This window comes from Malania oleifera, chromosome 6 (assembly GCF_029873635.1).
Source record: "Malania oleifera isolate guangnan ecotype guangnan chromosome 6, ASM2987363v1, whole genome shotgun sequence".
Taxonomy (NCBI): Eukaryota; Viridiplantae; Streptophyta; class Magnoliopsida; order Santalales; family Ximeniaceae; genus Malania; species Malania oleifera.
The window spans coordinates 80,503,514-80,521,331 of NC_080422.1; the positions used below are offsets into that span (position 1 = coordinate 80,503,514).

A 17,818-nucleotide genomic window follows, 5' to 3' on the forward strand; every position below is an offset into this window, starting at 1 on the left:
ATATAATGAAACTCAAAGATAAAATGATAGAGGATGGTGATTAGACTATAGAGGATGGTGTAGATATAAACACTCTTTAGAGTAGGATAGCTAGCTCTATTAAAAAGATAGAAAAAGATATTTAAGGCGAATCAAGAAGAAGATTCTCAAATAGCAAGGAAATTTGGTGGTGGGATCAAGATGTCCAAAAAGTAGTAAAGACAAAAAAGAATTTGGTATAAAATATGACCGAAATGTAGAAACATGGAAAACTTTGAAAAAGTATAAAGAGACGAGAAAATATGTAAAAAGGGTTGTCAGTGAAGCTAAACATAGATCATGTAATAAATTATATTCTAAATTAGATGCAAAAGAAGGGGAAAGAGACATAATTTAAACTTGCTGGAGCTAGAGAAAGAAAGATAAAATGTATAAAAGGTGAGGGTGATAATGTCTTTGTTTAGGAAGAAGACATAAAAGAAAGATGGCAAAGTTACTTTAATAATCTATTTATGAAAACCAAGTAGAAGGTTTAGAATTGAAAATTGAGAAAAAGGATAAAATATAAGATTTTTATTCGCAAAATTAAAGTTAGCAAAGTTAAGTTTGTACTAAAAATGATGAAAAATGGAAAAGCTATATGACTGGATAAGATCCCAATTGAAGTTTGGAAATGCCTAGGTGAGAACGGAATTATATGGTTAACTAATTTTAACACAATTATAGAACAAAGAAAATTACAGAGGAATAGAGGAAAAGCACTTTAATACTCATATACAAAAAGAAAAGGAGATATTCAAAATTGTAATATCGTGGAATTAAACTTAAGAGTCATACAATGAAACTGTGTGAAAGGATAATTGAACAAAGATTTAGGTTAGAAACGAAGGTCTTAGAAATTAAATTTGGTTTTATGCTTGTGAGATCTACTACAGAAGCTATATATATTTTGATAAGATTAATGAAAAAGTTTAGGAAAAAGAAGAGAGACTTGCATATGGTATTTATTGACTTTGATAAAACATATGATAGGATATCTAGGGAAGTTCTATGGTGGATTTTAGAAAAGAAGGGTGTATGTAGTAGATATATTGATGTGATTAAGGATACGTATGATGAAGTAATGACTAGTGTTAGGACTATAGGTGGAGAGACTAGAGAATTTCCAATCACAATAGGTGTACATCAAGGATTTGCTTCAAGCCCTTATCTTTTTGCTTTAGTAATGGATGAACTAACTAGGAGTATCCAAAATGAGGTTCCATGGTGTATGTTGTTGCAAATGATATTGTCTTGATTGATGAAACTAAGGGTGGAGCAAAATCTAAGTTAGAATTATGGAGAGAAACTTTAAAATCTAGAGGCTTTAAGATAAGTAAAACTAAGATAGAATTTATGAAATGTAATTTTAGTCATAGCAGGAGGAATATTGGAGAGGAGGAATATTGGAGAAAAAGTTAAACTTGATGATGAAGAAATCAATAGCACTAGTAGATTTCAATGTCTTAGATCTATTATGCAAGCTAAAGGAGAAATTGAAGAAGATGTAATGCATAGAGTTAAAGCAAGTTGCGTAAAATGGAGAAATGCTTTGAGTGTGTTGTGTGCTCGTAGAATACCCTTAAAATTAATAGGGAAATTTTATAGGATGGTTGTAAAACCAACTATGCTATATGGATTAGAATGTTTGACGACTAAGAAACAACATTTCCAAAAAGTAAAAGTTACCGAGATGAGAATGATAAGATGGATGAGTGGTATAACATTAAAAATAAATTAAGAAATGAACATATTCGCAGTAACTCCTATAAAATATAAAACAAAGGAGGGACAACTCAGATGGTTTGGGCACTTGTAACATAGGCTACATACTATGCTAGTGAGGAAGAGTGAGTTAGTTACTATGATGGGTAGTAGAAAAGGTAGGAATAGACCTAAAATAACTTGAAATGAGATGAAGATTAAGAATTTAATAGTCCTGAATTTGTTAAAGGAAATGTCCATGATCGCATAAATTGGCGGAAAATGATTCATGTAGCCAACCCCACCTAATGGGACTTAAGGCTTGGTTTGTTGTTGTTGTTGTAATTGTGACAGCAACTATCCACTTTTTTATAGATATTTTACGAAATCCTATGAATGGAAAAATAGGTTTCAAAAGTTTCTAAAACTAAAAAACCCAAGTATCATATAAGGAACACAAAATGTATGTCAGGGGCTAATATATAATGTCGGGGTTTATGTATTTATATTTGGTTAGACTATATAAGTGATAATTGACAAATCTTTATTGGAGCCCATGTGATATCAATTGGATTAGATGATACAAAATCCAATTGATGGACGATAACATTTTTTAAATCCATTACTAACACATGAACAACCAAGATAGTGGATTTCTACTTCAAGGATTACCAACTTAATGTGAACAACATCAGTCCATTGTAACTCCTCAAGGTTTTTGTGCTTTATCGGTTAAATTCAGAAGAGAATATTACAACCCAAAGTCTTTTGACTCATCAAAATAAGGTTCCATGTTATTAAGAATAGAAGCCAAAATAAAGTTGTACAACCAATGCAGTGAGGAATTAAAAGTAGATAACCAACAACCACTAATAAATACGCGCACGCACACACACACACACACAAAGTTAATTATCAATGCACTAGTGCTGTTGTTTTTTGACACAGATATCAGATGTTTGATGTACTTGATAAAAGGGAAAAAAATATATAAAATATTTAAGTATCCTTGTTAAATAAATTCAAACAACCTCTGCCCATATTCAATTATTTTCGAATTAGATATGTAGCTTCAAACTTTTCTTCTTGTTCTTTTGTAGGTGTCTTTTGGGAAAATAATGCTAGTTGACTCCTATCTACATTTTGTCTTGGACTTGATAGGACTGTTATGTTAGAGATTTAAGATATTCTAAGGATCAAATATTGATTGAGACTTGAGAGACATATTGGATATAATTTTTGCAAATGATTATTTCTTTTTCTCAGTAAAATTGTTCATTTCCATTCTCCCACCTAAAAAAAACAACAACAACACATACACACACATCCAAGAGAAAAAGAAAAAGTTAATGAAGACCTGCACCAGGACTGGTTGGCTCTGCTTCATTGATTTGGCTTTCAGGTTATGATGATCTTCTGGTGTAATTTTTTTTTATGTTAAAGGGAGGATTTCTTATGCTCTTAGTTTTCTTTTCTTTTCCACTTTTTTTCTTTTGTTGTACATTCTTATCTCTTCTAATAAATTTATCTATTTATCAAAAATAAAAATAAAAAATTGCTATGGCAAAGAATGTATAAAGCGTTGGCTAGGACATTTGCCAGAAACATAGGATAGGGTAACTTGGTCTTCTTATTGCAAAGGAAATTTTAAGATCAGAAGTTGAACCTTTGCAAGTATGTTTGAGGGCTCCATTACAGTAGAAGAGAAACAAGGGCTGTGCAAATCCAAATGTTTGACAAATTATGTGTCAATAGTAAATCAATTTTATTAATTAAAAGCCAATAATGGTGCGCTAGCCATGAGTTCATATTTATCTTGCTTTACTTATGGATGTTCACAAATGATAGTCTTGTTAGATGAAACCAAAGGAGGCATAGAATCTAACCCCAAGTATAATTTGCGGAATAGAAATGAAGTAGGAAAATAGTCAAGGTAGAAGTGGAATCAAGGAAGGAATGGAATTGTTCTTGCTATGAAATTGTGGTATTAAGTTAGTAATGTAAAGACTATAGGAATCACATTTTTTATTCCTTTCCAACGTCTGGTAGAAATGAAAAATAAACCATATTCCAAAATAGCCTTAATAAGTAATTACTTAATTTTGTAATCTTTCAAGTATATGACTTCAATTCAACATTATTTTTATTAAAAGTTTCTACATTTTTTGGATCATGATATACTTTACATTCTTCAATAACAATAACTAATGATTGTTGGGAATTTCCTATTGTCATTCAAAAGGAATAATAATAACGATAAAAATATATTGTGGTTGTTGTCGTCGCTATTGTTTTCTTTTTCTTCTTAATATTATTGTTGTAGTTTTCGTTATTCTTGTTCTTGTTAATCTTATTTTTATAATTTTTAATAATATTATTATTTTACTATTACTCCTATTATATTATGGTCATTTTTTATTATTTATAATTATTATTACTACCTTTATAACTGTTGTCATATTATTATTATTGTGGTGATGTTATTTTTTTTATAATAATAATTTTTTTATTAATACTGTTGTTATTTATTATTTTTATAATAATAATTATTATTATCAATAGTGAGACAGTTGAGAGACAATTCGCTTGTGTTTTTTCAGAATTTATAATTTCGCGAATAATATAATTGTCATTCAAAAAAAAAGTCCGCAATGAAATTGTAATTCCCACCCTTAAGGGGAGGAACCACTATTCCATTGAATGAGGGAATGCAATTCCGCTCTCATTTATGTAGACCAAACATGGGAACCAGAATTGGCATCAAAATTTTGATTTTGTGCCCAGCCATGATTCCACAAACCAAATGGGGAGTAAGTGAAACTTTGGATAGAGGTTTTGAAATCTAGAGGTTTCAAGATAAGTAGAAGGAATAAAAAATATATGAAATGTAAGTTTAGCAATTCTTAGGGAAAGGAGCGATAATGAAGAAAAAGTTGAACATGATGGTACAATATTTACCGATACTCAATTCTGTTACCTTGAAAAAGACAAGCCAAAAATAGAATTGAAGATGTGCTGCATATAATTAATGTAGGTTGCTTAAAATGGAGAAGGGCTTTTATTGTGCTATTTGATTAATTGATTGTCCAATGCCTTTAACTTTCAATGCAAGTGTGACTGAAATGAGAATTTTATACAATTTCTAATCAAGGATAGGGGGCTTTATTTCAACCGTATCACCCCTATCAGATACTGTTCCTCTTGAGTATGAGGAGACATATATAGAATTTCATGCAATATTTAAATAATATCATCCAGTCTTAAGATATCAATTACAACCCATTAATTGTGTCATCATTTTTAAAACAGAGCATTTAGAGTATTGTGGGTATAATGATGATTAGAGCGGCTATTGCAAGGATTTGGTACATGATGCATGAGATCTTATCATGCTTCTCTTTTCTTTCTATATTTTTGTGTTGTTTTGAATTCAAATTTCTGTTACCTCCTTAGTTAAGATGAGGTCAGACAAGGTTGATAGGTTTCTTTACACTCCAAGATGGATGAGTTGTATATCTCTATTAAATATAACGACTTTTTTTTTTATCAACAAAGAGAAATATTATTAAAAAAAAAGGCATCAAAGGGGATGCCATCCAAGTGCAAAGGAAAAAGAGAGAAATACAACCCTCACTAAAAACAAGGAAATCAAGGATTACAAGAGTCCCTCCCAACCAATCCACTATGCCAGCTAGAAATCATAGCTATCCAATGGTCCATGACAGCTCCACACCAAGCAAAGATAGCAAGGGGGGTGAGCGGTAGAGACTTTCTTCCTTCCTTCCTTCCTTGATCGGACCCCTTTCTAAGCCATAGTTCACCCTCCACCATAACTGCAGTGACCCACTTCTGCTTGACCATGGAGATGGTCAAGTTCCACATTTTAGTGGTCCAAGAGCAATGTGAAAAAATGTCGTCAAACATTTCCACCACCTCCAAGCACAAAAAGCATCAATTAACTAGAGGTAAGCCCTTCTTCTGAAGGCTGGGCATGGTAAGGAATAAGGATCCTCCCAATAGTTGCTCCCTGTGTGAAAAAAGAAACCTTTGCAGGGGCTGCAGTTTTCCATATTAGTTTTTAAGGGAAACTGCTATTGCACTCCCAGAGAGCTAAGGTGTTCATAGAATGATCTGACCATCAAATTTCCATCCTTGCTCAAAGCCCCTTTGGGCTCATCGTAAGTGGCATGACACTGGATTTTATAGAGACTGCTGTGGAAATCTGTCAAGAGTATCAAATGCCCAACCAAAGGCCTTTGCAGTCATGGGAATGTTCCAAACCAACCCCTGATCAGTGAACTTGAGGTGTTGGCTAATGAGGGCATCTTTGTCACAGGCTAGCTTGAAGATGGAAGGGAAAGTAGTGCTAACTGCTGAGCAGGGATTTGCCAAACCAGATATCATGTCAAAAGAACACATCCTCTCCATTCCCCGCATGAAAGTAAATGAGAAAGAAGAATTTCTCCCATCCTCTCCTGATGTACCTCCAAACACCTATACTGTGACCTTCCTTCAACTCTTTTGATGTCCAACCATTACAATAGAGGCCATACTAGCAATGACATCCCTCCAGAAAGGTTTTTTCTCTATCATGAATCTCCAAAGCCACTTCCCCATAAGGGCCTCATTGAAGATGAAAAGGGATGTGAGGTCTAGACTGTCTTTTTGCATGGGTTGTTTAACCACCCCCCATTAACAAGATGATATTTAGAACCTTGTCCATGTTCTCCCAAAGGAATCTTCTTTGGATACCTTCCAGTCTCTTGGCTACCACATTAAGGATAGGGAAAATAGACATGAAATAAACTGGGAGACTGGACAGAATACATTTAATGAGCATAACTGTACCGTCTTTTGACAAAAAGTTTCTTTCCCAACCACCAAGTTTCTTTTCAACTCTACCAGCAATGCAGTCCCAAACACGCTTATCCTTGAATGTAGCTTCTAAGGGGAGATTGACGTAGGTAATAGGAAAGGCTCCAAGCTTGCAGCCTAAAAGACCCTCAACCCAAAGGCCCGCAATCACAAGTCCCAACAGGAATGATTTCACTTTTGCCAAGATTCACTTTTGAGCACTGAGACCACTTCGAAATCAAGGAGAATGCATCTAAGATTAAGAATTTGCTCGGGTTTATCCTCACAAAATATTTTAGTGTCATCTGCAAAAAGGAAATGGGAGACTTCCATAAAGTCATTGTTCCTTCCGATGCTTATTCCCTTGAGTAGGCCACCGCCATTGGCATTGGTTATTGTAAGGCTCAAAACTTCCATCACTGTGATAAACAAAAAGGTAGAGAGAAGGTAACCTTGTCTCATACCACAAGACGATCTAAAGGAACCTATAGGGCAACCATTTACAAGCACCAAGAGAGAGTGGGCAGAGATACACTGACAAATCCAGTTGCACCAGGATTCCCAAAATCCATTCTCCTGGGAACATACAGCAAAAAATTCCAGTTAACATGGTCAAATGCCTTCTCCATGTCCAGCTTGCACGCCACTCCTTTTTTCCTACCATTAATGTAGGCATCCACTACTTCATTGGCAATTAGAGCATCATCCATGCTCTGCCTACTTGCAATGAAGGCATGCAGTGCTTCCTAACAACTTCCGAAATTGCATATTTGAGCCTAGTTGTGAGGACTTTGGAAAGGATTTTGTACAAATTGCCAACCAGGTTGATCGCACAAAAGTCTTTGACATTAAAACCCCCCGATTTTTTTGGAATCAAGATAAAGGTTGAGTTCATACTAGACACAAAATTGCCAGTTTTATGTAAATCTTCAAAAACTCCAATGATATCCTGTTTGAGAAGGTCCCAGTCCCTTTGGAAGAAAGACATCAGGACCAGGAGCTTTATCCTCCGTTGCAGCTCATGAAGACTCGAACAATTTTGTCTTCCTCAAAAGGGCTCTCAAGCCACCAAGCTGTGGGAGGCTCAGGTTTCTAAACATAATGCTGTCAACCATTGGTCTCCAGGACTACGGCTTGTTATACAAGTTTTCGAAGAAATTGCAAACACCCCTTTTCATTTCCACTTCACCCATTAGAATCTCTCCCTCCACTTCTACTCTATTTAACATATTGAATCTGCGGCGTGCATTAGCTGTTCGATGGAAGAAGCTAGTATTCCCATCCCCTTCCTTTAACCAAAGAGCCTGGTATTTTTGCCTCAAAGCAATTTCCTGGTTTGAGCAAGATCTTTCTTTAGAGCAAGCCTTCTACACCTGTTCTCTGCATTAAGTCCCTCTCTGATTTTCTTGTCATTCAGCTCTTTAGCGTTCTCAAGAAATCCTTTTGTCCTCAGAATGATGTTGCCAAAATATTTTCATTCCACCACTTCAATTTTTATTTCATCATTTCAGCTTCAAGGCAATCACAAAGCTGGCCTTCCCTTCAAATTGCAGCTCTAAGCAATACAATTATAAAAGATAAACAATGAACAAGTCCATAACAGGCAAGGAATGCTACTTTAGAAGATAAGGATCACTTGCAATGTAGACTAAATAATGCACAAGTGAGGATTGAGGAATAATGATTAAATTCACATAAGAAGATAGGAGTGGCAACAATAGACCTAGAATAGCTTGGATTGGGGCAGTAATGAAAAATTTGATAGCCCTCCAAATTTTTAAGTGATTGCTACAATAGATAAAGTGGAGTGACAGAAAAGGTTAATATAGCCAACCCTACTTGATGGGAGTCTAGGACTCAAGGATTTGTTGCTGCTGTGACAACTAATAATGGTAATGATCCATTTCCATCAAATTTTATTTGGAAAGTTATCATCCCATATAAAATGCTTTTTTCTGTATCTAGTTGTCAATGTCAACTAAAATTTAATACAACAAACCAAGCCTTAAGCCCCACTACATGGGGATGACTACAAAACTAGCAAACAGAAATATTTTTATTAACAGATGTTGTTGGATACTTTAACAATTAATCAAGTTTTTTGCATACTCTTTCGCACAATTGATTTCACACTGTTTTATCAATCAATCTCTTTTTCTATTGCACCTGGTCCGCAACCCCTTAGTGCCCTTTAATGACTTCTCTCTAACTGATAAAAATAATTTCAAAAAATTCACAGATGCCATCTATTCCCGACTGATGTATGCAAGGTAAGTCAGAAAAGTCACTATTTCCATCATTGATCATCTACATTTACCATACAAATAGATTTTTTAGTTAGATTTAGCATGTTAGGGATCTTAGGAAATTCCAAATTCACTATGGCACTAGTAGTAGTTAGGGTGTGGAAAACATTAGGCATTGAAGGTTAAAGTTAGAAGGAAACAAGTGTCAGAGATCCATATTGATGGTTGTTTGACTTTGGGTTTAACTGCTAACTTATAGAGTTTTTTAGGAAGCATGGCAACCCACAACATCCAAGCCTCTTCTGAAGAAAAGGGGGAGGAAATAAGTAGAAGAAAAATGGACTTAAATAAAGCCCCCAATTAAATGTACAACGTTCAAATATTCCATGAAATTTTGCTCCAACTAAATAAGTTGTTGCCTGAAGAAAATAAACAAATAAATCATGTTCAAATGCAACTAAATTATCTTACTATTCTTTTGTTTTGGCTGCAATGTAATACTACAACATTGCAATTTAAAAGACCATGTTCAATAATAGGAGAACACAACTCAACTCAATCCATGGAAAACTAGTAAAATATATATTTCTCTCATTTGAGCTTTGCTCTTCCTGGTTCCCCTATAATATATGATTCCCATTGGGGAAAGCTAACTTGGGGATGGTAATAAGAGTTTTTTTGATCAGGTGTTGGTGGGAGGAGAGATCATATTGTGAGGTTGGGAGGTTGTTTGCACATCTAAGACCAAAGGAGAGGTGTCTTGGTAGTTTGGTGTGTAAAAGCATCGCCCTTGTGGGGAAGTGATTATGTATTTTCCCTTGGAACCAATTCTCTTTGGTGTCAAGTGATCAACAGTAAATTCAGCTTGCAAGAGAATCGGTTGGATGCTAATGTTTGAACTAGAATATCTCATCAAATCCCATGGAAATTTATTTCATAGAAATCAACCATATTCTTTCCTTTTGCCAAGTTTAGTGTGGGAGATTGTTCTCAAGTTTGGTTTTGGGAGAATTTATGGTTAAGGGCATATGGCTAGGTTTTGGTTAGAGGAATATGGTTTGTCTTTTGCTTTTTCTTTCTCTTTTTCGCTGCACCTCCCTTCTTAATGCACCTTTTTCCCATCTCTTGATTCTTGATTCCTCATACTTCTACTTTTGCATAAACCTCAATGCTAGGGAGCACAATGATTTTTCTTTGCTTCTTTGTTTGTTGCACTCCGTTCAGCCTGCTACTACTAGTAGAAGGGATTCTAGGATTTGGACTTGGATGGTTCAGGTGTATTTTCTTGTAAATCCTTGTATTCTAAATGTTTTTTCCTTTAATGCTCTTCCACTTGGCCTCTTGCTAACTGCTTAGAGAAACCTAATATGCCATCTAATTTCAAGACATTTTCGTGGATGGCCATCTTTAACAAAGTTAACACCAACAATTTGCTAGAGATTAGGAGGCCACACAAGTATTTGTCTCCTAATGTGTGATGTGTTATGCTAGTGATGAGTCCCGTGCTCAATTGTTCTTACATAGCTCTATAACTTGGAACTTCTGAAATAAAATTTTGGAATTCTTTGGTGCATTGAGTGTGCCTGACCTCCTCAGAGGCTTTCTTGTTTGACTTCTTTCATAGGTTTCCAGATGCTTAAGGACGCAAGAAGGTTGTGATTATGTCAAACTTCTCTCTTAATTTATCTTCTTTCCATTGTGATTATAAGAAGGATATGAATTATAACTTCCATAATTTTGAAATTATATGAAAAATGAAATTTAGACATTAGCTACAACATTTTATTTGACCATTTATGTCTAAATTATGTGTATTTTCATACTATATAATATTTAACCAATTTATGAATTTCATTTATATTAATTAAATATGTTTAATATGACTGGTAATACAGTTATAAACTTAATGTACATTTGCACCTTACACACCACAATTGTCCTGATGTATTTTGTTTATAATATTTTAGTTCTAAATATTACATCATTATGTCTATTAATAGTTTATAAAATATCTAAAAAATTTCAAGTACTAAAATTCCGTTACTTTTTATAACCAAAATTGAAAACGACATTCACATTGAAATTTCCATTGAAATGTCTGTACTTTGAAGCCTCAAAACTTTAGTCAAAATCTAAATTTAGGACCTTGGTTATGAGCCATTTGAACGGAGAGAAATACTCGTATTTTTCATGGTCACTCTTTGCATGTGCATATGATTTGGACAAAATTGTTTTCTTTGCCTTTTTTAGGAATTCAGGATTTGCTTCTTTGATCATCTGCAGGATTTTTTTATCTTTTATAGGTTGTAACTATCTTCCTTATTCTTTTTTTTTTTTTCTTTATCTTAGTTTGGTCTTTTGTTTCTTATCAGGAGGATCTCTTATCCTCCTCATAATTTCTTCTCTCTTGATAAAATTTATTTTTCCATTAAAAGAAAGATGCACAATAAGAGAGAGAGTGTTGGAATTTCCAGACACAGTTCCAGCTGTAACAAATTTACTAACCAATCACACTCCATGCCATAGCCTTTTTTCAGCAATACTTCTGGAGCAATATAATCTGGTGTCCCCACTGTGGAAAATGCCTATCAAGGAAAGAAAACACCCCAGAATGAAATTTAAAGAAACATGTAACAGAATGCTAGACTTGGAAGATATATTAATAAGGATCTGTTATGTACCAATTTCCTCCGGTTTATCTGCCAATGCTGAAGTTGTTCAAGGGGACTTTTCCATCTGGTCCCATTGCCAGAATCAGGGAAGCATCCATCAATATCCATTGATTCCTTTAGATTTACATCATCCATATCTTCATTTTCATGTATAGCAGATAAATATGTACAGTCGAGGGGCTTGCAAAGACCAAAATCAGATAGCTTCATGTGGCCATTTTGGTCCAACAAAAGATTGTCAGGTTTAATATCTCTGAAAATAAGATAGAAAAGCAAATTACAATTACACCCACTTCAGTGATACTATACACTTGAGAATGCTCCTGTTTCTGATATAACAATTACCATATCACTGAGTGGGGAAACCAACCTGTGAATGTAATGATGTTTATGAATGGACTCTATGGCCAAGACACTTTGGGCAATGTAAAATCTAGCCACAGTTTCAGTCAAAGTCTCTTCTCTCATCAGTAAAGTCATCATGTCACCACCGGGCAGATATTCCATAATAAGATATAAGTACTCGGCATCCTGAAAGGAATAGAAGAGTTTCACGATACAGTGGCTCGCAACTTCTGCCAGCAAATTCCTTTCAGCTCTAACGTGTTCAACCTATTATGTAAAGAGACAATACGTCAGTGCAAAGGTATCAGCACAAGAAGGAGCAGAGGATTTGGCAAGATAATTGGTGGCAACTACATCAATAATGAAGCTGACAAAAAAACTATATAAATTAAATTTCATATATATGTGTGTGTGTGTGTGTGTGTGTGTGTATATATATATATTTATATATATGTGTGTGTGTCTTAAAAGGCTCAGTCGAGGCTCACTTTGAGACTAGCCTAAAGCCAAGGCATGCCTAAAATGCCTTGAGGCTCAATGTAAAATACCAAATCCCAAAAAAGCTAATGCATTACATGTTGAGGCTTTCGCATTTGAACAAAGGGCACAATTTTGTGCATTTCTTGTTGAGGCTTACACATTTTGGGTGTGTGATTTTCAAGTTTGATTTGGCTAGAAAATTTTAACTCCATGTTTTATATAAAAAGAATGTCATAATATGAGTTATTTTCTATTTTCTAGAACTCTTGAACCTCTACATTTCCAAAATAATTGAGAGTTGTATCTTAGATCTTGAAAATAATTTGAATTTTATAATGTTAGCTTTCTCCTGTTATGGTTCATTCAAGTTAGCAATTTTCAAATGGCCAACAAATAGTTTGCAAATTATATTTGATTTTTTTTTTTTTGCCTTATATTTGTGATTTTTAATTTTTTTTCTTTATTTTAAAAATATATGTAATTATATATCTTTTGTTATCTAAAAATAAAATTCTCAAAAGGCTTATGCCTCAAGACCTACGAGCTTGTTAAGGGTTAAAATGCCTCCCCTTTCACCTTCACCTTTTAAAACATTGATATATATATTTAGAGAGAGAGAGAGAGAGAGAGAGAGAGAGAGAGAGAGAGAGAGAGAGAGAGGAATATAGTGAGCATAATTGTTTCATTAGTGTAGCCACTTAAAAGTTGAATTTATAGGAAGCAATCTTAGCACTTGTGATGGAAAAATGCCATAAGATTGGTCTTAATGTCACTCATAAACTATGACAGAAGTAATGCATAAGATCAGAAGCCCAAACTCTAAAGCTATCACATTAAAAAGTCATGAATCTTGAGACATGAAAAAGCAAAGGCGGAGTGGAGAAAGATACAGTTGCACTAAAATTTTAATAAATAGCAGGAAAATATTTAACTATCATAGGTGTTGAAATTGTGAAAGCAGCTCATGGTGCCCGGTTGTTAAGCCCACTGGAGGTAAGTCCAACTCACCACCCACCCAGTGTAGAGCATCTAAAATAGACAAAGGCACTCTAAAATTATTCTTGTTACAAGGTCCCATGCCAATAGAAAAGGAGATTTTGTAAAACATATCATACAAAATAGGAAATCAAAAGCAACACCTCTAAACAGACAAATAATGGATGCTACTCATGTCTGATCTCACCTGTCCCCTGCTAAGCATTTCTGACTTCTTCAACTTTTTCATGGCATAAATATTGCCAGATTTCTTCTCCTGACACAATCTAACCTGCAGAATAATAATGTAAGTGCACACATAATTTTACATTACAAAATATGAGATAAAAGGTATGAAATGAAGTGGAATAGCTTGTAAAAACCGTCCTACAGCTATTGAACTGGATAACCAAAATATATCAACAAAGTAACTTTGAAGCAATTGAAATGCACATGAGAAGCACATGACATCGCAGAATTACAAGTAAACGTTATGTTGTATGCTTAGATCAATGTTACTTGAAGGTACATGGAATGGGAACGAGTCCACATGATGCCACATTTTTGTTTTGAACATGGTATGATGGGAATGTGCATACTGAGACTACCTTATTTGAATGTGCTAAGCTAGTTCTAAATACAAGATTGATTTCCCTGTAGGCAATAAAACTGAAAACATATAACATTCTCCGTATCATGCAACTCTCTGTTTATTAGGTTTTAGATCACCATCTTGGTTGCTTCTGCCAGATTTCTGAATGCAATGTTTTGGATGGAACTAAAGCACACACTGGATCATTAAATGTGGATGGCAAATTGCTAACAGGTTAGCATATTCTAACATGGGCTAGCCCATTCAAGGATGAAAAGTATAACTTATAATTAGATGGGTGGAATAAGCAAAGTCAAGTGACAAAGGACCATGAAAAACTAGTCAAAATTCAGCCACTGAAATTGTGTCTTTTCTGGAAAGCTTACAACAGAAATGTCAGTTCTTATAAAAAGGAAATTTATTAAGAGAGAATAAATGTACAATGAGGATGAAAAAGAAATATGTAACACATCAATGACAAAATATTGTAAATTATAGTCAATATAGCTTTTAAACTCAGCTCCAAAAGAATTAGGCAATTAGGAAGTGGCAAATGCGAAGGTAGCCTTGTATTTTGGTGATAGGACACCCATGAAAGTTAAGTTACACTTTTCAGCTATCATATGATTCATATCAGTCAATTACCTGCAATACAAACCTGATTTTGCCAATCCTATTTAGAGAATAAATAAATAAATAAAACACAACCATGTGCATTGCAAACCGAAAATTAAACAAAAGTTGCGATCTTGCTACGTGATTGCTAGAAGCTTAGGAGCCATTTGGTATCATTGTCAAAAATTAGAGAAATGGGAAAAAAAAACGAAAAATCAAAAATCAAAAACAGAAACTAAAAACCAAAAACCAGTGACCTATTTGGTTAATTTTGATGAAACTAAAATAAATTTAAAATAAATATAAAAAAAAATGTTCATTTTCATCTTTAAATCAAAGAATTTTATAAAAATTATTAAAATAATAAAATTGCAAAAGAATACACATTAAAAAAGACTATAATAAAAATACACTTTTTTTTATTTATAAGTAATAAGTTTATTGATATCAAAAATGAACACCAAGTACACAAGGAGTGTACATGGGGTAAACAAATCAAAAACAAAAATTACAAGGATCTAGTAAATCAAAAACATAAGAAAATGATTGGTTTCGCAAAGCAGCCAACCAATCCATCAAAGTTGTAAGGAAAAATAGCTTCAGGTCCGAAATGGATCTTTCCTTATCTTCAAAACACCTACTATTTCTCTCCCTCCAAAGACACCACAATAAACAATGAGGAACTATCAACCAAATAAAACCATTTCGATAACGACCAAATCTGCCTTGCCAACATGCTAGAAGTCCCACTACAGATTGCAACCTAACCCAGCTCACTCCAAACAAACCCAACACCATAACCCACAAGTCCATTGCAACCGGACAATGAATAAAAAGATGATCAACTGTCTCATTATTACACTTGCACATGTAGCACCAAACCAATATCCAAACCTTTCTTTTTCGTAAATTGTCAATCGTTAAGCATTTCCCTAAAGCAGCAGTCCAAACGAAAAAAGCTACTCTAGATGGAATTTTCTATTTCCAAATACTTCTCCAAGGAAAGCCACAATCTTTGGAGCCCATTAAAATAACATAATAACCTTTAACCAAGAAGCCCTTCTCTCTATCAGATTTCCAGCACATCTTATCCTCACCGAACCCATTCATCGATGCACCATATATGGTATCCATAAAACCAGTCTCTAATTCCCGAAGATGCATACCCCTAAAAACCCTTACATCCCAAAACAAGACTCCATTATCAAACTTCATAAGCTCAGCCACGCTAGCTTCTTTATCTCGGAAAAATCTATACAAATCAGGATAGTTGACTGCAAGAGACGTCTCACCACACCAATGGTCTTGCCAAAATTTCACCTTAGACCCATTTCCAATATCATATAGAACGTGGCAAGAAAAAGAAGGCCATCCCCCGATTAATATTTTTCCACAAGCCAACACCATGTGGACCATTAACAGGCCTAGTACACCAACCACCCCATTCACAGCCGTATTTCACCTCTATCACTTGCCTCCAAAGAGCAGCCTTCTCCATCCCAAATCTCCATAACCACTTCCCAAGCAAAGCTTCATTAAACTGTCTTACCTTCCTTATCCCCAAACCACCCAAAGAAATGGGAGAGCAAATAGTATCCCATTTAACCGAATGGAATTTTGGTTCATCACCAATGCCACCCCATAAAAAATTCCTTTGAAGTTTCTCAATACGGTTAGCCACAGTAGCAAGAATAGGAAATAAAGATAGAAAGTAAGTGGGTAAATTAGATAGAGTGCTTTTAATTAATGTGATTCTACCTCCCTTAGATAAGTACAAACGTTTCCGCCCTGCTAACCTTTGTTCTATCTTCTCCAAAATTGGGTTCCATATTGTCTCATCCTTGAATTTGGCTCCCAAAGGAAGACCCAAATATTTCATAGGAAGATTACCTTGTTTACAGCCAAGGACGTGCAATAATAAGTCAAAATTAAACACCATACCAACAGGAACCAACTCTGACTTGCCCAAATTTATCTTTAAACTAGAGACCACCTCAACCACATAAGTATCACACGGAGAAACAAAATCTGATCCAGATCAGCGTCACAAAAGATTAGAGTATCATCCGCAAAGAGAAGATGAGACACCACCAAAGCTTTTCCCTCCATACGCCCCACACCAAAGCCTAACATGTGACCATCATGGACAGCTTCATCCAACATTCTCCCCAGGGCTTCCATAACCAAGACAAACAACAAAGGAGACAATGGGTCACCTTGTCTCAACCCCCTAGAGCTCTCAAAAAACCCACAAGGAGTGTCATTTATCAGATTGGAGAAACTAACTGTAGATATACAAAAGAAAATCCATCGCCTCCATTTGGCAGAGAACCCACCCCGTTCTAGTAATTGCATAAGAAAACCCCAATTTACATAATCAAAAGCCTTCTTAACATCTAATTTGCAAAGTAGCCCTAGCACCCCAGTTTTCAATCTACCATCAAGGCATTCATTAGCAATAAGCACAGGGTCAAGAATCGACCTATTCCTCACAAAAGCATTCTGTGAACTTGAAATTATATCTTCCATAACCGTGCGAAGTCAGGTGGCTAAGACCTTGGCAATGATCTTATAACCCCCCCCCCCCCAACAAGACTAATAGGGCGAAAATCCTTTACTTCAATTGCTTCATTTTTTTTGGGAATGAGAGTGATGAAAGTAGCATTCAGGCTTTTCTCAAACTAGCCTTTAGCAAAAAAATTATGGAACGCAGCCATAAGATCAGGTTTAAGAATCCCCCAGCAAGCTTGGAAGAAAGCCATTGTAAATCCATCTGGGTCCAGGTGATTTATCCCCATTAAAATTTTGTATGACATCAAAAATTTCCGCTTCCTCAAATGGTCTATCTAGCCAATCTACATTATCACCGGATATTCTTGGAAATACTAAGAATTCTGGGAATGATCGACTAACTTGTTACTCAAGAGTATAAATTCAAGAAAAATTGAGTGATATAATCAGAAATCATACCTTGATCAAAAGACAAGGCACCATCAACCACAAGGCTCTCAATACCATTATTTCTTCTATTAGAATTAACCATTCTATGGAAAAATTTGGTATTTGCATCCCCTTCCTTCAAATGTAGCACCCTAGACTTCTGCCTCCAACAAATTTCTTCTAAAAGAGTTAGCTTTTCAATATTGGTGCGGAGAGTAGCTTGTTCTAACTTTTCCTCAGCTATTAAAGGATGAGTTTCCTCTCTAACATCCAAGTCATTCAATTTGTTCCAAAGTTGCTGTATCTTAACAGTGACATTCCCAAATTCTGCCTCGTTCCACTTTTTTAAATCCAACTTCAATGCTGCCAATTTCTTA

General features: G+C 34.9%; 1 protein-coding gene across 2 annotated transcripts in view; it reads right to left on the reverse strand.

The window, feature by feature from the left end:
* LOC131158188 (uncharacterized) overlaps positions 1-17,818 on the reverse strand; it is a 56,023-nt gene that overhangs the window by 20,544 nt on the left and 17,661 nt on the right. For both annotated transcript variants that reach the window (XM_058112864.1, XM_058112863.1), the window contains exons 3-6: positions 13,503-13,586; positions 11,865-12,106; positions 11,504-11,747; positions 11,328-11,407 (exon numbers count right to left, since the gene is read on the reverse strand). In XM_058112864.1, the coding sequence (XP_057968847.1) occupies positions 11,328-11,407; positions 11,504-11,747; positions 11,865-12,106; positions 13,503-13,586 (650 nt within the window). The remainder of the gene's footprint in view (positions 1-11,327; positions 11,408-11,503; positions 11,748-11,864; positions 12,107-13,502; positions 13,587-17,818) is intronic.